Here is a 20,289-nt window from a genome sequence, read left to right on the forward strand (position 1 = left end):
TAGTAAGATAAACAGCGGGATGGAGGACACTATGCCGGTGCTAGACCCATATCCGGTTACTGGGTGGAGAAGTGGGGTCGTCGATCCCCTTTTCCGACTGCCTCCGTCTTTCGACCCCTGCGGATAATTTCTATTTATTGTCTGTCATCCAGCCTTGTGCCCTTGCCGCTCCGGAGTCACTCCGTCCAGACCCCTGAGGTCGTTTTGTGAACCATTAGTCCCGCAGCGAGGTGATGCAAGTACCATGTTTGGGGATCTCAACAGCCAACTCTTCATCATCGCAAAGATAACTCTGTTACGCTGCGCCGCGTAATTGCCATGGCGGGCCGAATGGAGAATCCTGTACTCGATACAAGGTAAAACAGGGGCTGGTGTTTTGGGCCATGCTTTGTGGCTCCCCTTGGCAAGCCCCTTGACACGCAATCCAGCCGTCCACTATCTGACGTGCAATCTGCCCAAGGTTTGCCATGGCTCAGACTCTCGGACAGACGGACTGCTTTGCGCGTCGGGTCGAGGTGGGATCAATAAATTAAATCCCCTTTCCCTTCCCTCCCGCGGTCCATCGCCCAGAACTTTGCAAACAAACGCGTGGATAACGGACTGAGATAGGCTTATATCTTCGCTGATCCTGCGATATACTGTCTAGCAGGACCCGACAATACTCGAGTTAATCTCTGGTTACCACCATATCGTCTATCGTATCTTGAACTTATCTTGAACTTATCACTCACGTCCAAGCATGATGGTGCAAAAAAGCGTCTTGGCTACAGCCGCCCTGGGTATGTCCCTTCGTCCCCTCCCATCAGAAAAGCTTGCATTACTGATCCAGACACAGTGGCTGGCTCGGCAGCTCAGTTTGCATCGTTTTCTTCCAGCAACTACGCATTAGCAGTTAATGTCCCTTCGGACACTGCCTCATCTGGGAGCGGTTCACTGTTCCTCCAGATCAGTGCCCCTAGCGGGACCGAATGGATCAGTTTTGGTCAGGGCTCCAGCATGGCGGGAGCCAACATGCTCGTTGTATATGCTGCCGACAGCACGAATGTGACTGTGTCCCCAAGACTGGGCACTGGCCACGTTCAACCGCAGTTTAACTCAGACGCCTCGGTGTCGTTGCTAGAAGGAAGTGGTATTGCGTCGGACGGTTCACTCGTTGCCAATATCCGTTGCGATACATGCCTGAGCTGGAGTGGTGGTAGCATGAGCCCAACGGACTCCTCGAGCAGTTGGATCTTTGCCTTCAAATCAGGAGACCCTCTCGACTCAACGGACCAATCTGCCAGCATTAAACAGCACGACAGCACCGGTGGATTCACCCTGGATTTGACTCAAGGTGTGGGCGGCAGCTCATCAAACCCATTCGTGGCCGCTTCCAGTGATTCTTCTTCGTCCTCGGCAGCCCCGTCGGCGACTGCACCTGCCTCTGCTTCTCAATCCGCAGACGGAACGCCAGCCACCGCAACGGAGTCAGGAACGGCCACCACGAGCACCGTTGTCACACCTACTGGTGGTGTGTCAAACCCCATTGTGAGCTCCAACCCATCTTCATCAAGTGGAACAGTGGTCAGTCTTAGCCCTGGTGACAACATTCGAACCGCTCATGCCGTCATTATGGCCTTGGTCTTCGTGGTGATGTTCCCGTTGGCGGCTTTGACACTGTATCTGCCCTACACCAACAAGGTCCGACATATCCATGCCCCGTTGCAAGTCCTCAGTTTGATATTGATGATGGTCGGTCTGGGTCTGGGTGTCCAACTCGGCAAACAAGTTGACAAGCTGGATGAATATCACATGGTCATTGGATACATCCTGGTCGCATGGATGGGGGTCTTCCAGCCCGCCCTGGGTCTCCTTCAGCACATCCATTTCCGAAAGTTCGGCACGCGCAGCGCTTACGGTCAAACTCACCGTTGGCTGGGTCGTGCCATGATCCTCCTCGGTGTCATCAACGGTGGCTTGGGATTCAAGACCGTGGGCATGATTGGCAGCGAATATGTCCCCACCTACTCAGTCGCTGTCTACAGCATCCTCTCTGCCGTCGTTTTCATTGTTTACCTCGTGGTGCTACTCTTGCCACGGTACACGAACAGCGCAGACGCGGCACAAAGCCTCGCAGGTGAAAAGCCTCGACCCCGAACTGAAGGTTATGAGATGCACCGTCGCTCTTACGATGCTCGTCGTGGTTGATTGCCCTTTTATTCAGGCATGACAACATTCGACTGTGGAAAGAAAAGTTCAAAGTAACCAAATTCTCTTTACGACTTTCACAACGCGCTGCGGATGAGTGAAGGAACGACTCCGGTACAAGGTTTGGCAGGGTGGACGGGGGGCGTTGGGCTCACGATTGAAATGCAACGGAAATGTACGACTCTTTCAAGGCATCGGCGCAGGATATGAGGCTCTGACGGTTTGATTCCTTCTCGGGTCTTATGGGAATTGATAGAGCCCCCGAGAATATCATAGCCACGATTAAGAAAGCAAGATAAACTCAATGCAACACGTTCAATGCTACGGAATACATGGTTACGAGACCATCTGGCTGCAGAAATTGTCGGTTCATGCCACTTTCCGGAGAGCGGTGCATTTTCGCCAAAGTAAAGATTTCTCCCTTATCGAGGTTACGGTATGGTTCCCCCTGGGACGAACCCTGTGCCCGTGTCGCGTGCAGCGCGTGCCCGTTTCAGAATTGGACGAGGCAACGCAATCCCAGATCTGCAGCGGCAAGGTACGATGCCAATCTCCCTCGCCGCCACCAAATTGAACCTGAGCTGATGGAAAAGACACCTGTAAACATCGAATCCTCAAAAGCCAATAACTGGCGAGCTCAAACCACTTTCACCATGTCCCATGTTCCTACGCGACTCTGTGACGATATCGTGCATGGGCACTTCGCTTCCTCGACATACCTATGTACTAGTGCTAACCCTGTCACCTCGGATCAACAGTCTTTGCTGGACAAGAGCCACGTTAACTTTTTCAACTGTTCGGCGCCATTGAATCAAGAGCATCAATAGTGATGACGTCGCAGAATTTTTGTCGAGCTGCGAGAGAATAAGATGATGATCGTCGTGAGTTCATATATGACCCATGCTCGATGGCGGCGCGGTCTGCGATGCTCGAGCTCGAGCGTCGACCGAGAAGAACAGTATGGGTTTCCTAGGAACTAAGCAGTCATACTTTGGCCTGAAGGGAGGATGATTGACCTTCTGGATCTCTGCTACTTGTGCAACGGACATGACGCTGTAAGTTAGTCCAGGCACAAATTTCCTTCTGACTATTACCCTTTACACATTGCTTCCTTGGAGATTTCTCTACGATCAGGGCGTCTCTCGTGGCGTCGTGGTTACCCAGGACTTTCTCCAGATGCACAACCTAGCCGGTCCATCGAAGACATCGCTTTTGGGAACCGTAACTACAATTGACGATCTTGGCTGGGTGTTTGGCGCCGTCGTCGCCGTCTGGCTTGGAGAAAGGTTGGGTCGAGGTAGGCCAGTTTCGGTTGGGACATCTATCATGAGCGTTGGAGCCATTCTGCAGATTTGCATTTATTGCACGGCTTAGATGATTGTTGGCCGGCTTGTTGTCGTTATTGGCAATGAAATCAACACGGCTACTGCACCAGTCTGGAAGACAGAGACATCAGCCATCAAATGGCGAGCCAAACTCGTCGTTATCGAACTCATCTTGAACATTGCTGGATTCTCGTTGTCGAATTGGGTCACATCTGGCTTCTCTTTTTGCAGTTGCCTGGTGACTGCCTCTTGCCTCCCAGTTTCTCTTCATCGTTATACTGTATTCAACCGTGTCGTGGCTGCCAGAGTCATCTCGGTGAAGACACGGCCGCTCCTCATCATTATCGTTCGAATTCGTTATAACGAGAAGCTTGGATTTGCTCACACGCACGAAGTGGCATCTGCCTCGGTGGCATTCTTTTTCCTTTGCTAAGTGTTCTTTGGGATCGGAATGCAAGAAAAGGTAGGATACAGGAAACAGTCAAAACAGGCATTTCAGAGGTCTTCAGCGACCAGCACTCAGATGGAGGGGCAACATGGGCTTTTGTGCTACCGGTTTCTTTGTTTGCCATAGCTAGAAATAGAGGCAATTGCTACCCAAATTGATTGAGCCTCCTCAGGCCTGTTGACCCAATAGTTGCGACTCTGACAATGGCTCATTATTATTACAGGTTAGCATGCGAAACATCCACTGGAAGTTCTAAGTCATTTGGACGACCCTTACATGCATTGTTCATATTGATATACTTGTTCTACCCGGCGACGGTAGACCCTTCAGCTTTCCGACAAGGAAGCTGTCTCTGCTACGGCAGCGCGAGATAAGCCTAACTGGCTGCAGCAATGCAAGTCTAGCATGAGGAAGCATACGAAGACAAGACGGTGCACGGAGACTATGAGCAGGAGAAATGTCTATCACAAGGAGGATGTCTGATAGTGAGGCGCGTGGGGATGTGGCCTACCTTTGGCGGCTGACTGTGATCGGCACATATTTGGCCTTTTCATTACTATCATTTGCAAGTTAAGCATGTCACCCTGAGCTACGTACAAGGTGGTTGATCACGCACCATCTGCGAAGGGTTGGATATCTGTCAAGAGCGTGATGACCAGGATTTTGGCTGAATATCTCCACATGTACTCGGTATCGGCAAGGTTGTATATGTTGATCAGGCAAGATGTTGTGTTCCATTCAAGTGCACGGCTAGCCGTCTCTGCTGAAGTATCATGTTGTTGTTGATAGATTTTACATGATTGCTTGTTGCTTAGTTCCCTGACAAGGCTCCCGGCACAAGGCTGCCGCGACCCCATGGGGATGATCGGATAATGGTTTTTGCGAAGTGTGCGCATTTATCGACTTTGTCAAGTCTCAACATTTTCATTCCCTTCCCTACTCCAAACCCCGCAGGATTTCTCTCGATGCGGAGGCTGTGGACTGTTCTAATGGAGTTAATGCTCAAGAACCGGCAGCTCGACCTTGACCCGGCTATTTTCAAGCTCTCAGTGACGATCATTGCCCTCTGGAAACTTCATGCAGTGCCCCATGACAGTGAGCCGACTGGACCTCTCAAGCCGATTGTGGCAAATCCAAAGGACCGCATGGCAGCATTTGGACGGCGATGACGAAGCAGCACAGCTCCATGTCTCCGAGGTCGCTCACATGACAGATAATACCGGATACCAACCAGCATGAGCCTTACAAGGGGTACAGGGCGGTTGACCACGTCGCCAATGAACGAGATTTAGCCTAAACTCTGCCAATGCAAATTCATACCCCGGATTTTCCATAGGTAGGTCGACTGAATGGGCTGGGATCATACGAGGGCTATATTAAACAGAGATGCTCAAGCTTTCGGAACCTCTGATGGTTGCATACCAAGACACTGTAGGTTGAGATACTATTTCTCACAGACAGCACCAATCATCATGGGGATGCAACGCTTTTGTATTTCAGCCGCTATGCTCATTGCCACGTACCTGACAGTAACATGCAATGCTTTGCCCAAGCGGCAAGCTCTTGTTACTGTACCAAGCCTCCCAAATGGTCACTGGATCGACACCTGGGCAGCAATGCCACAATTGACCGAGTATACAAACTTACCTCCACCTCCATATGTAAGGAAGCCAACGCCCTGAGCTATCCAAAAGAATCCGATCGTTCAAGAAATCGAACTATGAGCTAAGTTGTTGCCCACCAGAACACCACCTCCGTGATTTTCTATAACAGCACGATCCGCCAAACCCTGCACATGTCAACGGGTGCTTCACAGATCCGGATCCGAATCTCCAATGCCTTTAGCCTCACTGATTTGCCAATAACGGCAATGACAGTGGCTCTACCATTCAACAGCTCGTCTGGGGGCAGTGCGATTCAACCATCAACACTCCAGAAGGTGACTTTCAGCGGTGGAGAGTCGTCGATCATCATCCCCAACGGTGCGCTTGCAGTCTCAGATCCTCTAAATTTCCCGGTCCAGCCTCTCTCGACCATCACGGTGACCATGTACCTCGCAACGGGTCAGAACGGGACGTATATCACAAGTCACCCAGGTAGTAGGGCGACATCGTGGTTCACATTGGGCAATCAGGTAGGCGCGACGAACCTGACAGGCCCATTTTTGAACAGCACTCAGCATTGGTAGGTTCCGCTAAGGTCGTTTATACTCAGTCACCTCCGTCACTATCAGGTTATAGAGAGATTACTAAAACCGGTACGGAGAATATAGGTACTTCTTGTCCGCGGTCGAGGCGTGGTCACCACCTAATTACCGTACATGGGCGATTATCGGAGACAGCATCACGGACGGTAGAGGAAGCGACCCGGACAAAAACAACAGGTATGTACTGTACTCTATTCTGTCTCTTGCCCCTCTCTCATGTCGCTAAACTGCACCAAATCTAACAAATTACTTTTAAAAGATGGCCCGACCTTGTCTACGCACGCATGCAATCCAGCAACTCGTCCCTCCTCACGTCCATCTCCATGATCAACCAGGCCGCGGGGGGCAATCGGATCCTGTACGACGGGCTAGGGCCGAACGTGCTCTCGCGGATCGACAGGGACGTGCTGTCGCACGCGGGGGTGCGCTACGCCATGATCTGGGAAGGAGTCAACGACATCGGCGTCGCGGCGGCCACGGCGGCGAACCAGACGGAGACGTACAACCGCCTAGTGTCGGCGTACCGACAGATCTCGACGCGGATCCATGCGTTCGGCATCCCCTTGTTCGCAGCGACCATCACGCCCTTCTCGGCCCCGAATGACAACGTCACCCTGCAGGCCTACACCAGCCCCCTGCGTGAGCAGACCCGCCAGAAGGTCAACGCCTTCATCCGCTCCTCGGGCACCTTCGACGCCGTCTTCGACTTCGACGCCGTCCTCCGCAACCAGTCCGTGCCCAGCCAGTTGGCCGACGCCCTACAATCCGGCGACTACCTGCATCCCAACGACGCCGGCTATCAGCTCCTGGCCAAGAGCTTCGATTTGGGCGTGTTCCAGAAGTTCGACGCTGGAGTCGCAGGCTTCGTCTAGTTTTGTTGGTCAGTCGAGCGGCGGCTAGATAGTCAGAGAGCCGTTCGGTCAGCTCGATCGGTACAACGAGACAAATCATTCACTTACGGCGAGCGTTGCCATGAGAACGGGATGAGGATGGACCAGGAGCGAGAAGATGATCCACCAAGCTAGATCCATAGCAGCCCGCAAGTAATAAAGGAGAAACGAGGTGATTGAGAAAATGATTGCAGCTAGCTTACCTAGGTAGCCACAGCCCCCTCCCAAGCATTGCCTGCCACAAGCATACCTGGGAGAGGAGGACAAACAGGAAGTATTACGAAGATGAACCTCCGAAAAAGCGACGGCGAACTTTGGCATTGCACAAAAAGACATATACTTAGGACTGCTCTAATCCATCATGAATGCTTGCTACTTTATCCCCAGTCAACGAGGCGGTAGGGAGGATACAATGACATAGGTACTCCGCACATACAAGAGGACTGGCATAGACTCGGAAGAATAAACCCGAATAATCATAAGGAATGAAATACTAGTCTGTGAGACTCGCTATGTAGGTAGGTTGAAGTGGCCGCCCCTTTGCCCCCACTGGCCTGTGTGATGGGATGATAAAAAGAGTATCTCGCGCAAAGTACTCCAGCCTCCCTTCGTGTTTCCATCTCTCTCTGCCAAAGTAAGTACTATCTGGAACGCGGCCCTCCATTAGACCATTTTTCCCGCTCCGCAATTCTGGGCGCTTATCCTGTGCGTTCTTTTCGCTTGTCCGTCCGAAAAAAGCATTCGCATGACTATCAACCATCGTAACAATAGCATTTGTGTGCCGCTGGTCCACGAACAACCGAGTCCGATTGAGTGGCAAGCCCCCTTTCCCGTTCACGCCCTCCTTGCTCAGTCTTCCGGGCTTTGCCCATTTCGATAAGCCCACAAGCGACTCAGATCTTTGATCTGTTTTCCCGGTGCAACGAGTCTTCCATTTTGACGCGCCCCGCCCCGTCCTGCGGCCTGCACGGTGTCCCAGTCCTGATAGATGCTCATCTCGAACTCGGAGTCCATGAAGACATTGTTGTCTCGCACACGTCCCCGTGAGAGGTCGCTGGTGTCGATCCCCTCCATCTCGAATATGTTGTCCAAGTAATGCTGGTTCAGCTGGTGGCCGGAGCCGACTCGCTTGAACAGCCGGCCGAAGAACAGGTTGGTCTCCTCTTCTTGAAGATCCATCATTTCGATCGGCGTCTTGGGAGAGAGCAATGCCCTGGAAGCCGCGGCGACTGCCTTGGACCGAGTGTTGATCTTTGGAGGATTAAACCGGGTAGTGTGTGCAGATTCGCCATCCGTGGGTTTGGGCTTGTCCGGATAAGGAGTCCTGGAGATGGGGGCAAGCGGTGGCTTACCGGGAATGGGTGTTCGAGGTGATGGCTGATCAGGGCGGAAATGCAAGATGCCGAATCTGGAGACGTAATCATCATCGTTGGCGTAGTGCTCGATATGTGACACGATTCTTTGCTCTGTGACGCTGTCTCCGTTTGCGCTAGAAATGGCGGACGGCGATATGACAGGCGCATTCCAATGATTCGCGGCATTTCCAAAGGTATAGACCTCCAGCTTGCCAAGCTGATCCGCCGGAACCGTATCGTAAAGCCAGTCCAGGACCAGGCCACCTTCTATAGCACCTTGACTATGGAGTATCAAGACCACCTTCTGGATATTATCATCCGACAGAATTTCAACCATCGCAGCATAAGCCGTTCGAATGTCCAGGGTGGCGAAGTTCAAGTCGCGCTGAATGATGCATTCGAGAACGTCAAAAATGATACCCCGGCTAGAAATTTTACAGGGTCAGACGGACACAGAGAGATATGAACTTGAGCAGGTTTCGGACATGAGTTTGTAGCCAGAAGGGGTTGTCCACTTACGTCTGATTATGTATTCCAAAGATGGGCCGTCTGAAAGTCATTGAAAGGCGGTCGAGATTCGACTGCAGCCAATGGCGCCTGCGAGGCTGTCAACTTATAGAAATCGAATGCGAGGGTAGAAAGCGCGGGGTGGCGCTCTAGGGGGACACGTGCAAGGGAATCTTGACATACCCTACAGCAACTCCGTTGATGAAGACCCATTTCTCATGTTCGTGTCTCGCCTTTCCTCTCATGCAGGCCGGATTCGACTCGAACAGCCCTCGGTGCCTCGGGCCGTTCAACAAGACGGTAAACCATTGATTGCCCACGACGAACCCAATGACGTACAGAAGATAGAAGGATGGCATTACAATGAACGCCAACGGGAACAGAGATCCCAGGAAGAATATCTGAGCAATGATGAGAATGATATGCAGGAAAGAGGCCCACGCATTGGCACCGGTGATTGCCAACTCGTCCAGTGAGCGTGATCTGGTCGGACGCAACGGTAGGACAATACTCGGTAGGCCAGCTGTGATAGGCCATGTGAACGTAATTTCGGCAAAGAGCATCAAGTCATTGAGCATGAGGAGAAGCGGATTCGCCGTATAAGGGATCGGCTTTGATGAAGGGGTCGCCATTGTTGTTGTCGACGTTGTGACGTGGAAGGCGTAGAGAGGGAGATGATGAGGTTTGGCTTTAGAAGGGACCTGAAGGCAATGCCGGCCTATTTGAAAGCTGGAAGCCTGAGAGCCTGGGAGGGTCAGGCTGCCTGCAAGTCCACTGGGTGCACATGCAAATCTCCCCAATTTCAAGACATCGGTTTCTGGAATTTCACATGTCGAGTAATCAGAAGCGGCTGTAAAGGCCTGTGTTACACGACTGCAAGGGTTCTGGCAGAACCTCAGCTGCTGTCCAAGCGAGAGTGTGGCGCTGCCGGATACGAGGCTGGGCGACGGGAAACGCTGTCATCAGGCAACTAGCGCAAAATGCTTGTCGAATCACCAAATGTGTCGCACTATATCCTAAGAAATACAAAGGCGCTTCGGCCAGGAGGCTGATCGGTCGGTTAGCTAAACAAGAAGGCTGCCCTCTCTGGTAGCACGACCCAAAATCGATTGAGCAAAAGGGGAGAGGTATGGACACTACACGGCAGAGAGACGCCAATCCCAATCAGGTCGGCGAGCAGATAATGTCAGCAGTCGAGATTCTTCTCACGATTCTGGTGTCTATTTATACTTTTTCCGGTCGACGGTTCTGCCAGACAGAAGCTGCGCAAGCTGAGCGTGGTGACTTTTGTACCTCCTGCAGACACGGAAGAGGTGCAGGGCCAGCTGGACAGGCATGGTCAATGTCAGCTGCGGAAAGTATCGGCCAGCACCTGTTGTTAAACTGCCCATAAAAGAATGACAGGACGGTGATGGTTGTGTTTAGTCTTTGTGGAATAGTGTTTCTTTTTGAAATAGATACAGTCGGGGCTTTGAGAAACTGGGAAAGTCAAGCCTGAGACCACACAAGCAAAAAGCTACCTAGTTGTCCAGATCACCATTGTAGATCTTTTCGGCGTGAGCAAGCACTGTCGGGTACACGTCGTGTGCAGCCTCAGAACCCATCCAACAGTCCAGATGTCCGTACCCTGGGAATACTTCCCGCTCATAGTCCTTCTGCCCGAAAGTCGTTGTCATTGTGGTGTAGGACTTATCGGTGTTCTCTGGAGTATAGACCACGTTGTCGGCGCCGGAGATGAACAGAATTGGGAGACCTCTGAGCAGCTGGAGATTTGCCGGCGTGACTAGCGACTCCAGGATGTTGTTGGTCACGTAACCGTGCGTTCCCTGGTACATGAGTTGGTTGAGTGAGTTCATACTGGTGCCACCTAGGAATTTGGAGAGGTTGTCATGGGTTGCTGCGTTTAAACGTTTATGTGACCACAGCCTGGTCCTGGTCAGCACACAATAGGGCTTTGAGGAGTTCAGGGAACTTGCCTTCCAAAGGCCAACTCAGACCTGTGGCAGACGACGCTATTGCAGAGTTCACGAGGTGACCCTACCGGGTATAGGCGGACCACTTCATTCAGCAGCCGCTGGATCAAAGAATCATGCTCCGTTGAACTGCAGGAGAACCAACTTCCCGCCAGCAGTTTGTAGACCCTCGTCAAGGAGATCGGCGAAGATGCTTTGAGTTTGTTGACAGTTCCGAAGATCGGGTTGAAGAAAACCTGGGAAGCCGTTAAGCCTCTGATCCAACTTGCCTTGATTGTACCATCGAGCAATCCAGCCGATAAAGCCACGGAGCCCGCACAATGAGCCACTGTGTAGATTGGTTCTTCGGAGCCTTGGATGCTATGTATTTCCTCAAAAGCCGCTTGGATGTCAAGTCTCGCGTCGTAAGTGGTGAATCCTCTCTGAGCATTGGGCGTCTTGCCTGTGCGATGAGTGACGCAGAACACCTCATAGCCTGCTGTTTGGAAGTATTCTACTGCATTCACTTCAATCGTGGGTAGAGCAAAGATCTGGTGGTCGACAGCGGCACCAGGGATCAGGAGCACTTTACGTCCACTTGGCGATGAGATTTTTGGACCCCATCGTTGGAGAATGGACACGACCTTGTCGACCGATGTGATTTTCCTCGTCTCGACCGGCGGCTTTTTGTTCACCTCATAGCCTTGGTATGTCGTTGTGGGAAATTGCATGATACCCAAGGGGCCCAAGAAATTGGCCAAGACCTGTTTGGTGAAGAAGGACAGGAACTTTCCTGTGGAAAATGCCTTCGATAGCATGGTTGGTCCATGCGGTGTGAATGTCGACAGCTCAGAAGCGAAATCCTGTGGCTCGATGTGCAAGGTTCCCTTTCCAATGGTTTGGCCTCCTTTGGTGAGTGTGACGTAGAGTGTAGAAGTCGCCTTCCATGTCTGCCAGGGTCTGAAAGCAATGGATCGATCTACCAATTTGTATCCATGAAAGTGGATTATTTCACCTCGCATAGACATCATGTCAAAGTCGTAAGTCAAATTCGTAGTGTCTGGCGTTCGCTTGTCGTGATTGAAGAGATTGAAGTCGCCTCGGAGCACCATAAAAGGAGACCCAGGAAGGCCGGCACAGGTGAAAGTGCCTGTGAGCATTGCAGGATGGTCAGACCGCCCGATCACTGGTAAGGTCAGTCATCTGTCGTGTGGAATAAGGGGGGGGGGGGGGGGACTGTTACACTCGTCCGTATCCCAGGCGTGACAGCTGAGAAAGAATCTGGCAGTGCTGCCTGCGGCTCGAGCTGCATCTGTAGCTACTGTGAAGTCCGACGTCGCACTACCGGTGTCGACTTGATCTTCAGTGTTGATATAGCCAGCCATCACTTCTGTGAACTCGATGCCTTCGGCTTCCGACCCCATCGCCATGTGAACAATTCTATTCGCCTTATACAGCTCTTTGCTCATCGGCTTCCAATGTGCCGGTCCTCCAAACAAGTCCAGAGTCCCTTCAGGCGGGTTAGCATGTTCGAATGTTCAAATACAGTATTAGGTCGAATCCCTACCATTTTCGGTCACAAGATCAATTGTCAACTTCTCGCGCTTGGCCGCGGCCTCCACTGATCGTTCTGCAAGCGCAGTGATAGTCGCGAATGGGTTGACACCAAGAGCAGTGGGCAGAATGGCAGCATCCATGACGACGATCCCGTTGTGGACGTCTTTGCCTGGCCCTTTGAATAACTGACCAAATTGGTCTACTGCTCCGTTGACACCGGTACCGTCACTAGACATTGTTGCTCCACCCATGATATGAACAGTGATCTTGCGGGGCGTCAGTATCAGTTTAAGAAATGTCAAGGAATCCTGTACCTCTTGCTCGCCCAGTGCTGCGAAGAAGGGGGAATTGACATAGGTCCCGCCTACAGCGTTGGTTGCTTTTGCGAGGATTCCATTGAGATACTGCACATGGTCACTTCTTCCCACTCCAAGGAAAGTTAAGGTGGGCCTGTCGTTGTCTCCCAGTTTCATTACTGCTTGGTTACTGTCATGGGACATGATGAGATAGGTTTGAGTCTTCTCCAGACTTCCCATTGACGCATATGGGTAGATTCGGCTCTGCTGACGGGCGACGAAGTGCATCAGCCGATCTTTGAGGGCATATGGTTTAGGGATGATCTTTCCAGGCAACGATTCCAGCAATTGTTGGAGTACCGGAACGAGTGCCTCCGTAATGGCACCCTCTTCAATGACAAAGCCATCGAGCGGATTCTGTTGCTCGCGGCAATCGATCACTCCTGTAATGGTGGGCCCAATAGGTTTATCGGGACTTGGAGAAACTCTACCAAGACCGTTTGCTTCGCAATTGGTGTTGTACCTGGGACTGTCAGTATCTCTCTAAAAGCAAGATCCTGCGATGCTGCAAACCCGAACGCCAGAATATCCCCATTCCCGCTCATGTCTTTGCCAACCCGCGGGCTCAACTTCATGCCAAGAGCCTTGCTTCGAAGAAGGATCTCGGTAGTCCCTAGAGCTCCAGCGCCCATGAAAACAAACTTCTTCGCATGTACCCACATGAGATCATTGTAGATGTTGCGCTTAAAGAGGCTCCGTTTGCTGCCGTGCCAGGCGAAGAAGACAAGGTAACCTTCTTGTGTGGGGTGCTTCTTGATGTATCGAGCTTCACATTCGCAAAATCTATCTCGGTCAGTGCGGGGCAATAGTGAATGAATAAATGGCGTACATTTCAGAGCCCCAATTCCAGGCGTCGCTTAGGTATGTGACAAGGGTCGAGGATTTACTGCCATCATTGACACCGGTGCTGTCCATGCCTGTAAGTGCGCTAGCTTGCATTTGCTTGAGATGTGTTAGTTGAACCATGTTACGAAAGCATTGGGCCGGCATGCTGCAACTTACAACACCTGCATTGTTTGGACCGTTCTCGAACCTCGTCGTTTGCGGGACCCGATAGAAGTGCTTTGACAGTCCCAGGAGCTCCGCCTGTTTCTTCAGCAGCTCGAGCTTCAACAACGGCGGGAAGTCATCCGGGTATTGTTCAGGCTGAAGCATATGACCCGCACGCTTATAATCTGTCTCGTGCAGTCAGCAGAAAGGTCTCTAACTGTCCGATCAATTTTGCGGACATTCATCCAAAGCACCAGGCTGTCTAAGCTCTTTTGGCCACTCTGGGAGGCTCATAGCCCCCGGATCCGCCTTTAAAAAGACGTTTGCATTCAAAAGGCTCGTTCCTCCGAGACCTTGAAGAGGGCAGTCAGCATCCAGAAATCCGATTCACCAGGAGAAAACAGACCGCTCGCAACGAATGCATTTTGGCCGGCGCCCATGACCAGCTGGTAAAGTTTCGTCGGGTCGCCGATCTGTACTGGTACACCCGGGTTGTCTCCTGGAGCAAAGAGCCCGGAGACACTGATTTCAGGTGTGGCTTCGGCAAGATTAGAGGGATATTCTCCCGCTAAAGACTGTTAGAAGACGTCCGAAGCGCTTAGATATACAAAACCCCACGCCATCTCTCCTTTCCGCGTTCGAGGACGCATACAGACTGGCCTGCACGCGCCATTCTTGATGCCGCAACACCGCCACCATACCCTGACCCGATCACGACGACATCGTAAGTGTGGCGTAGCAACTCTACGGGGCGCGAAATCCGTGGAAATCGGTTGCCCTCATTGTAGTCCCTCGCTTCAAGTTTAGACTGAGATTTTGACAGCGGGCCATCAGGCTCAGTAACGCCAACTCGATACGGGGGTACTTGGTGAGAAGGTGAAAGGGGTACTGTTGACGAAGATGTGGCGCTTGCACTCAACCCGTCAGTAGCCTTGTTTTCGATGCCTGTGTCAGAGACCTTCTGAAACTCCTGATCCATGATGACGAGGCACTATGCGAGCACACGAGCTCGAAGGAAAAAGGGATTGAAGCGTGAGCATCACAAAGCCTCTCTTCACTTTGTCAGTACCCAAGAGATATATAATATACATCGGACGGAGACATGTCCTGCATGTGAAAGGCAGTCATCTAGATGATCCGTAAGCACATTGTTGAACATGGTCTCGGACAGGGAGGGCCAGTGTGGCATCACAAATGTGGTCCATAGTGCCAATGTCAATGCGGCATTGCATTGTACAACGGTCCATGACATGTGAAAATCATGCAAGAAGAGACATGGCTCGCAGCACCAAGAGGCGCAGCTGAACCATCAAGAAACGGCAGAGTTTGAGTTGACGCCTGTAATACGAGGAATGAGACGAAGTCTCTCAGAGCTGAAGCGATGAGGTTGGCTCGGATCGGAAGAACATTCCTCCTGACCTCCTCATCCCCTCGTTTCGCAGCTCCGTCGCAGCAATGTCTCCATCCCATTTGCGGTCGACAGAAATCACAAAATGGACGACCACCTGCATCTGTATCATGCCTTGTGACACACAAATACGAACTGCGGCTGCACGGCTTCAGCTGAGTCAAGGCTATTCTCTGATGTGCGAGATGCTTGTTTACTGACATGTGCGATTTTACCTCAGCACGCTTCTCACCGGCCTTTGCTCCAGGGCGCGGCAGTTTTGAGTTCTTCATCCCTCTACTTTCTTCGCAACCTTTTGCGTGAATCCAACCCCCGCGGACACCGGACTTCTAGCTTTGCCTTGGACGGAGTAATTTTGCAATGGCAGCGAAGGTGATTTTTCTGATGGCGGATTACGGCCATGACCCCACGGGTAAGGTCAGCCTCGACAGATGATTAGTTGTCCTCGTTGCTCACGGTACCACTTAGAAACTGCTATTCCGTGGAAGGTCTTTAAGGATGCTGCATTTGACGTTTCTTTCGCGACCGAAGATGGCAACGCACCAAAATGCGACGACAAAATGCTCTCGGGCTGGACCGGAGCACTGCTTGGGGCGAACAAGGCCGCAAAAAGAGCGTATCAAGATTTGTCCAGCACTTGTAGAGCATTCCAAAAGCCCCTGGCCTGGAAGGATGCGGCATTCAGCCTTGAGGATTACGACCTTGTCTTCCTCCCCGGCGGCCACGAGAAGAGCGTGCGGCAGATCATGGATTCCGCACGCGTCCATGAGATGCTGGCAAGTTATTTCCCCAAGACCAGAAAGCCATCTCGGAAGTCTCTGGCCGCGATCTGTCACGGCGTCCAAGTATTGGCCATGGCTTCGACGAGTGACGGTAAAAGCGTGATGCGTGACGCCGTAACCACCGCCTTGCCGGCATACATGGAGGAGAGCATCTATCACGTCACCAAACTATTTCTGCATGACTATTACAAAACCTACGGAGCTGGAACGGACTCGGTTGAGGAAGTCGTGAAAAAGAGGTTGCGCGACAGGGCTCAGTTCAAGAACAGCAAGACTCTCAGTCCGTAAGTTTGGAGTGATGGCTCCTCGCTTTTGGATGCTGACTGGGGGCAGGTTTGTGGTCGAAGATCCGAATTATAATTACCTGTCGGCGAGATTTCCCCCCGATTCGGAAGCACTTGCGAAAAGGGCTGTGAGCCTGGTCAGAGAAGTCACTCAGTCTGTCTAGCTTCTCAATGAGTGCACTCTCTCCCGTCCCTAGAGTCTCAACCTCGACATACGTCCCATCCCTGGTGATTCCCCATGGCCAGCCGCTCGGCTTCGTGTCTAGCTCTCTGTGCATCTCTCCTTTCCTTGATGGAGTTTATGTTGACCTTGCCGACCTGGATGAATTTCCACAAATCCTTTGCGCTGACACAGCCTTGTCCCCCAAACAAGCTGAAGTCAACAGCATGCTTTGGCGAATGGCGTAGCGCAAAAACAACGCTGTTCCTGCCGCTGAGATTCTCCACGACCCGATGGATCCCGGGACTCAGCATTCCGTTTGACAAGGCCTTGAGTGTCTGCCCGACCAAAATTGTCGCCGCACGTGGTTCGGTCCTGCTGTCGATCCACACGGGCTTGTCATCCGTGGACTTGAGCCGGTCCAAGACTTCAAGACCGCCACGGTCACCTATGCAGATGGTCAACAAGCCAAGGTCGGTATGCTTTTCGGCAAATCCCGTGGCTGGCGAGTATCGAAACACGCGCAGCAGCGTGTATGGGAGTCGTTTCCGCGACTCTGGCATGGTCTGGGTGCCGTCCAGGATGTCATTCCATATCGATAGATCTAGATCAGACCACCGGGTAATATCACATAGAATGCGCCACAACAGAAGCGCTCCTTCTTGCCATGCTCTCGCGGCATTGTCCTCAAGGTCCTGTACGAGAGGCAGTTGTGGTGACGACAATCTTGGCTGGTAGCCCGTGTGAATGCGACAGCGAAATGTGATGTACTCCTTCTCGTTGGGGACCGTGTAGAAGCCAAACTCGGTTCCCGACTTAGAGGGATACAGCTCAGCCTTCTCCCGCTCCGTCAGCTCGAAGAACCGTGTCGAGCTTTTGAACAAGTTTCCAACCGTCTTCAACAGATTTTGTGGCAGCGGCAAGGATAACCAGCCCTGCCGCGCGAGATGAAGCAGTTGCTCTTCCGATAACAGCGGAGGAGGGCCCGGAGGCGGAGAGCATGCGAAGTCGTCCTCTTCTTCGCCTCCCATGGCGGGACGGCAGCTCGCTGGAAAGGGCTGCCAATCGGGCACAAAGAAAGAAAGAAAGAAAGAAAGAAAGATGGTTGGATTTATCTGTCCTTTCCTCTCCTTTATTTTGTGGTAACGTTCTATCCATCACCCAGTCACGGTATCAATATTCGCCTCGGGTAATGATGGCGGAAGGAATCGTCCCGCCTGAATCTAGGAAGTCGCAAGTTGATTTCGTGATCCCGCGCGCGAAAGGCCCAAGTCATTGGTTGCAGTCGAGGCATGGCGCACGGCTTTTGACGGGGATCCTGGGCCGAAACAAACAATCAACCACCGATATACCGTCTTTAATACCACCAGCCTCACCAGCCTCACCAGCCTCGATTCGCTCAGGCCTCCGGTGAGCTAGCGACATACCTATGGCCGTTAGGACTGACTGCCATGTCTTGGATTGCAGAAACAGGGATAAATGGCGTGGACTTCCTTCCCTTGTCCCGCGTGTCACAGATCCATTTCCCCCAAACAGAGCATACCTCGTTGAAAGCCCCAACACATATATCCGCGCCGCAAGAATGATTGATTCCCCAACAACCCGACTCAGCTCGTCGCGTTGCATTCGATTTCATGCGCTTTGCGCCCCGGTGAGTGACTCGTCAAGCCGCGGCCCTTCTCGCGCGGGGAGACCTTGGAATGTAGCTGCTCCAAGGGGCGCGGGAAGGGTTGAAGTCGCTTCTGGGTGATCAGCGCCAAGGACATTAAAATGGGCGAAGCTTTATCAAACGGCTATTGATAGGCACGAGTCAGTCGCTCAATTAATCAATCAATCGATCGGTGATCTTCCGCCCAAGTTTGGGATTTGAGTAGTCGGCCAAAAATTTGGGATCACAGGAATACCTCTCCGCAATGCGAAGAATACCTCGATAACACCCCTTCTGGGGAGAGGGGGATTGTATAAGAGCAAGAGTGGCCCACCTGCGTCATTGGCGGTGCCGAGATGAGTATTACGAGATTGTGGAATTAATACTGCTGCTATCACTGCTGTCATCAATACAATAAATCTTCATAAACCTGTGTATGATTAAACCGCACTAAGTCGAAACACCTCTAGAAATCTACATTTTCCTCCAGGATGTCCCCATTTTCCCGCGCAAGGCTGTGGCCCCCCCCCCCCCCCTAGATTCATAAAACGTTGCTTATCACTTGCTATATTTTGTTCCACATACACGCGTGCTACCTCACTCGGGGTTGCCGCATCGCCCGTCCTTCTGAAAAGATTTCTCCCCCTCCCCTTAATTCCCTGCCATCTGTCTTCCCCGCTTTGGCTCAGTCACCAAAAGTGCCTCCCAGCTCCACTTCTCCACCTTGGGTTTCAGGTCTTGCGCCACCTACTCGAACTTCTTCCGGCCCAGATTCAAGCCAACGCCGTGGTTGAAGACGAGAGTGCCACCAATCTTTGCCGAGGCCATCAAAGCCGGGAGCAAGATGGCGCTTATGATAATGTTCGTCTGAGTGGGAGTCTTGCCCAGGTTGACAGCGCCTTCCTTGTCCTTCCTCAAGTACCAGCTGTAGAGGTTGACCGCAAACACCAAATCGTTGATGATGGCGTGCGTGATGCAGGCCTTGATACGCGGCACCATTGTGTTCTTCTGCTTTCCCTGCGCGTCCTTTTCCCACGGTCCACCGTTCTTCTTGATCATACCGACTAGTTGGATGTTGCCAGACATAATGGCGGGCACAGTGGTGATTAGGCCCGCGCACAAGAGGAAGTAGGACAGGCGAGTGATGTCCACGAGGGTAGAATGGGAGCCAAAACGTGTGGTGAGGAAGTCCGGCTTGACATAGACCGCAGTAAGGGCGTACAGAATGTCAAGGCCCCAGGCAAGGACGTTAAAGGCAATAGGAAAGTGGACAATGCCAGGGTGGACGGGGAACCTGGACGAAAGACGGTCAGTGCTGAAGATATGGGATTGAGGTATAGGTCACGCAATCTAGTAACAGCCACCGACTAGTCTCTTTACTTCAAGCGGCAAGAAATGAGAGGAAAGAACATACTCAGTATTGAATTCTGGGACAGGCTCGCCCACCTTGTGGGCAAATTTGCTTTGGACGTGAGTATTGTAGCTCATCTTGTCGGTGGTGTTCGCTTCGACAGAGTCACAGGGATCTCAGAGGCCTCGTGCGTTCTGGGGGGAGAGGAAGGATAACAAGACGCAGAAGATTAAAAGATCAGAGGAGAAAAGAAGAGAAGCGAGTGTTGTGTCCTCTGCGGTCAGGAGAGTATAGGACAAAAATAGGGAGTGGGAGTGGGTGTCAGAAAATACAAGAGACCGCATTGGGCAAAGGAGCAACATCACGTTGAACGCGCAGGGGGCTCGAGGGCTCTCAGAGCTCTCAACCTTGGGCTCCACCAAGCTAATGGCGGAGTCCGGTTAAGGCGCCCACGCCCAACGGGTGCCCAATGGATAGACCGCCAGGCTCCGGGCGCCCCCAATAGCCCACCAGCCCGCTCAATCAGGGCCACTAGGCCGAGGCTGCAAGCCATAGCGACCAAAGCCACCAAGAGCGACCTAGAGCCCCTGAGAGCGGGTGCTGCCAATAACAGGCCGCCAAGAGGTCAGCAGTGAACACCTGGCATCATCGTCGCACATGGGGGCTGATCCTTCACAGCACCGACAATATCCAGGTACACCGTAACAATTTACAGCCATTACTATCAGCCAATCGGGTCGGACTGAAATGGGAAGCACATTTACGCCAAGCCAAATGTCCCATCTTACAGAAGAAGAAGAAGAAGAAGAAGAAGAAGAAGAAGAAGAAGAAGAAGAAGAAGAAGAAGAAGAAGAAGAAGAAGAAGAAGAAGAAGAAGAAGAAG

At 52.1% G+C, this 20,289-nt stretch overlaps 8 protein-coding genes across 8 annotated transcripts; 4 read left to right on the forward strand and 4 right to left on the reverse strand.

Annotated features, from left to right (window-relative positions):
• Nucleotides 1-742: 742 nt before the first annotated feature.
• On the forward strand, nucleotides 743-2,187 carry A1O5_07733 (uncharacterized protein; the record flags this gene model as incomplete). The annotated part of the gene is made up of 2 exons (XM_007748322.1): nucleotides 743-779; nucleotides 836-2,187. 2 exons carry the CDS (start codon nucleotides 743-745, stop codon nucleotides 2,185-2,187), a joined length of 1,389 nt encoding a protein of 462 aa, XP_007746512.1.
• A 900-nt stretch (nucleotides 2,188-3,087) lies between these two features.
• A1O5_07734 (uncharacterized protein) lies at nucleotides 3,088-3,561 on the forward strand (the record flags this gene model as incomplete). Its single annotated transcript, XM_007748323.1, has 2 exons — nucleotides 3,088-3,145; nucleotides 3,257-3,561. 2 exons carry the CDS (start codon nucleotides 3,088-3,090, stop codon nucleotides 3,559-3,561), a joined length of 363 nt encoding a protein of 120 aa, XP_007746513.1.
• Nucleotides 3,562-5,432: 1,871 nt separating this feature from the next.
• On the forward strand, nucleotides 5,433-7,038 carry A1O5_07735 (uncharacterized protein; the record flags this gene model as incomplete). The annotated part of the gene is made up of 4 exons (XM_007748324.1): nucleotides 5,433-5,621; nucleotides 5,705-6,144; nucleotides 6,233-6,343; nucleotides 6,426-7,038. 4 exons carry the CDS (start codon nucleotides 5,433-5,435, stop codon nucleotides 7,036-7,038), a joined length of 1,353 nt encoding a protein of 450 aa, XP_007746514.1.
• Nucleotides 7,039-7,905: 867 nt separating this feature from the next.
• A1O5_07736 (uncharacterized protein) lies at nucleotides 7,906-9,550 on the reverse strand (the record flags this gene model as incomplete). Its single annotated transcript, XM_007748325.1, has 3 exons — nucleotides 7,906-8,836; nucleotides 8,931-9,008; nucleotides 9,102-9,550. 3 exons carry the CDS (start codon nucleotides 9,548-9,550, stop codon nucleotides 7,906-7,908), a joined length of 1,458 nt encoding a protein of 485 aa, XP_007746515.1.
• Nucleotides 9,551-10,438: 888 nt separating this feature from the next.
• A1O5_07737 (uncharacterized protein) lies at nucleotides 10,439-14,752 on the reverse strand (the record flags this gene model as incomplete). The annotated part of the gene is made up of 11 exons (XM_007748326.1): nucleotides 10,439-10,844; nucleotides 10,916-12,056; nucleotides 12,114-12,380; nucleotides 12,438-12,693; nucleotides 12,742-13,246; nucleotides 13,297-13,566; nucleotides 13,613-13,725; nucleotides 13,786-13,958; nucleotides 14,013-14,126; nucleotides 14,180-14,341; nucleotides 14,392-14,752. 11 exons carry the CDS (start codon nucleotides 14,750-14,752, stop codon nucleotides 10,439-10,441), a joined length of 3,768 nt encoding a protein of 1,255 aa, XP_007746516.1.
• A 789-nt stretch (nucleotides 14,753-15,541) lies between these two features.
• Nucleotides 15,542-16,411, forward strand: A1O5_07738 (uncharacterized protein; the record flags this gene model as incomplete). Its single annotated transcript, XM_007748327.1, has 3 exons — nucleotides 15,542-15,593; nucleotides 15,650-16,247; nucleotides 16,297-16,411. The coding sequence occupies 3 exons, from the start codon at nucleotides 15,542-15,544 to the stop codon at nucleotides 16,409-16,411; spliced, it is 765 nt and encodes a 254-aa protein (XP_007746517.1).
• A 37-nt stretch (nucleotides 16,412-16,448) lies between these two features.
• A1O5_07739 (uncharacterized protein) lies at nucleotides 16,449-17,438 on the reverse strand (the record flags this gene model as incomplete). Its single annotated transcript, XM_007748328.1, has 1 exon — nucleotides 16,449-17,438. The coding sequence occupies one exon, from the start codon at nucleotides 17,436-17,438 to the stop codon at nucleotides 16,449-16,451; it is 990 nt and encodes a 329-aa protein (XP_007746518.1).
• A 1,364-nt stretch (nucleotides 17,439-18,802) lies between these two features.
• Nucleotides 18,803-19,543, reverse strand: A1O5_07740 (uncharacterized protein; the record flags this gene model as incomplete). Its single annotated transcript, XM_007748329.1, has 2 exons — nucleotides 18,803-19,349; nucleotides 19,470-19,543. 2 exons carry the CDS (start codon nucleotides 19,541-19,543, stop codon nucleotides 18,803-18,805), a joined length of 621 nt encoding a protein of 206 aa, XP_007746519.1.
• Between the last annotated feature and the right edge of the window lie 746 nt (nucleotides 19,544-20,289).

The sequence above is a fragment of the Cladophialophora psammophila genome (assembly GCF_000585535.1).
Source record: "Cladophialophora psammophila CBS 110553 chromosome Unknown aczJe-supercont1.12, whole genome shotgun sequence".
NCBI classification, from domain to species: domain Eukaryota; kingdom Fungi; phylum Ascomycota; class Eurotiomycetes; order Chaetothyriales; family Herpotrichiellaceae; genus Cladophialophora; species Cladophialophora psammophila.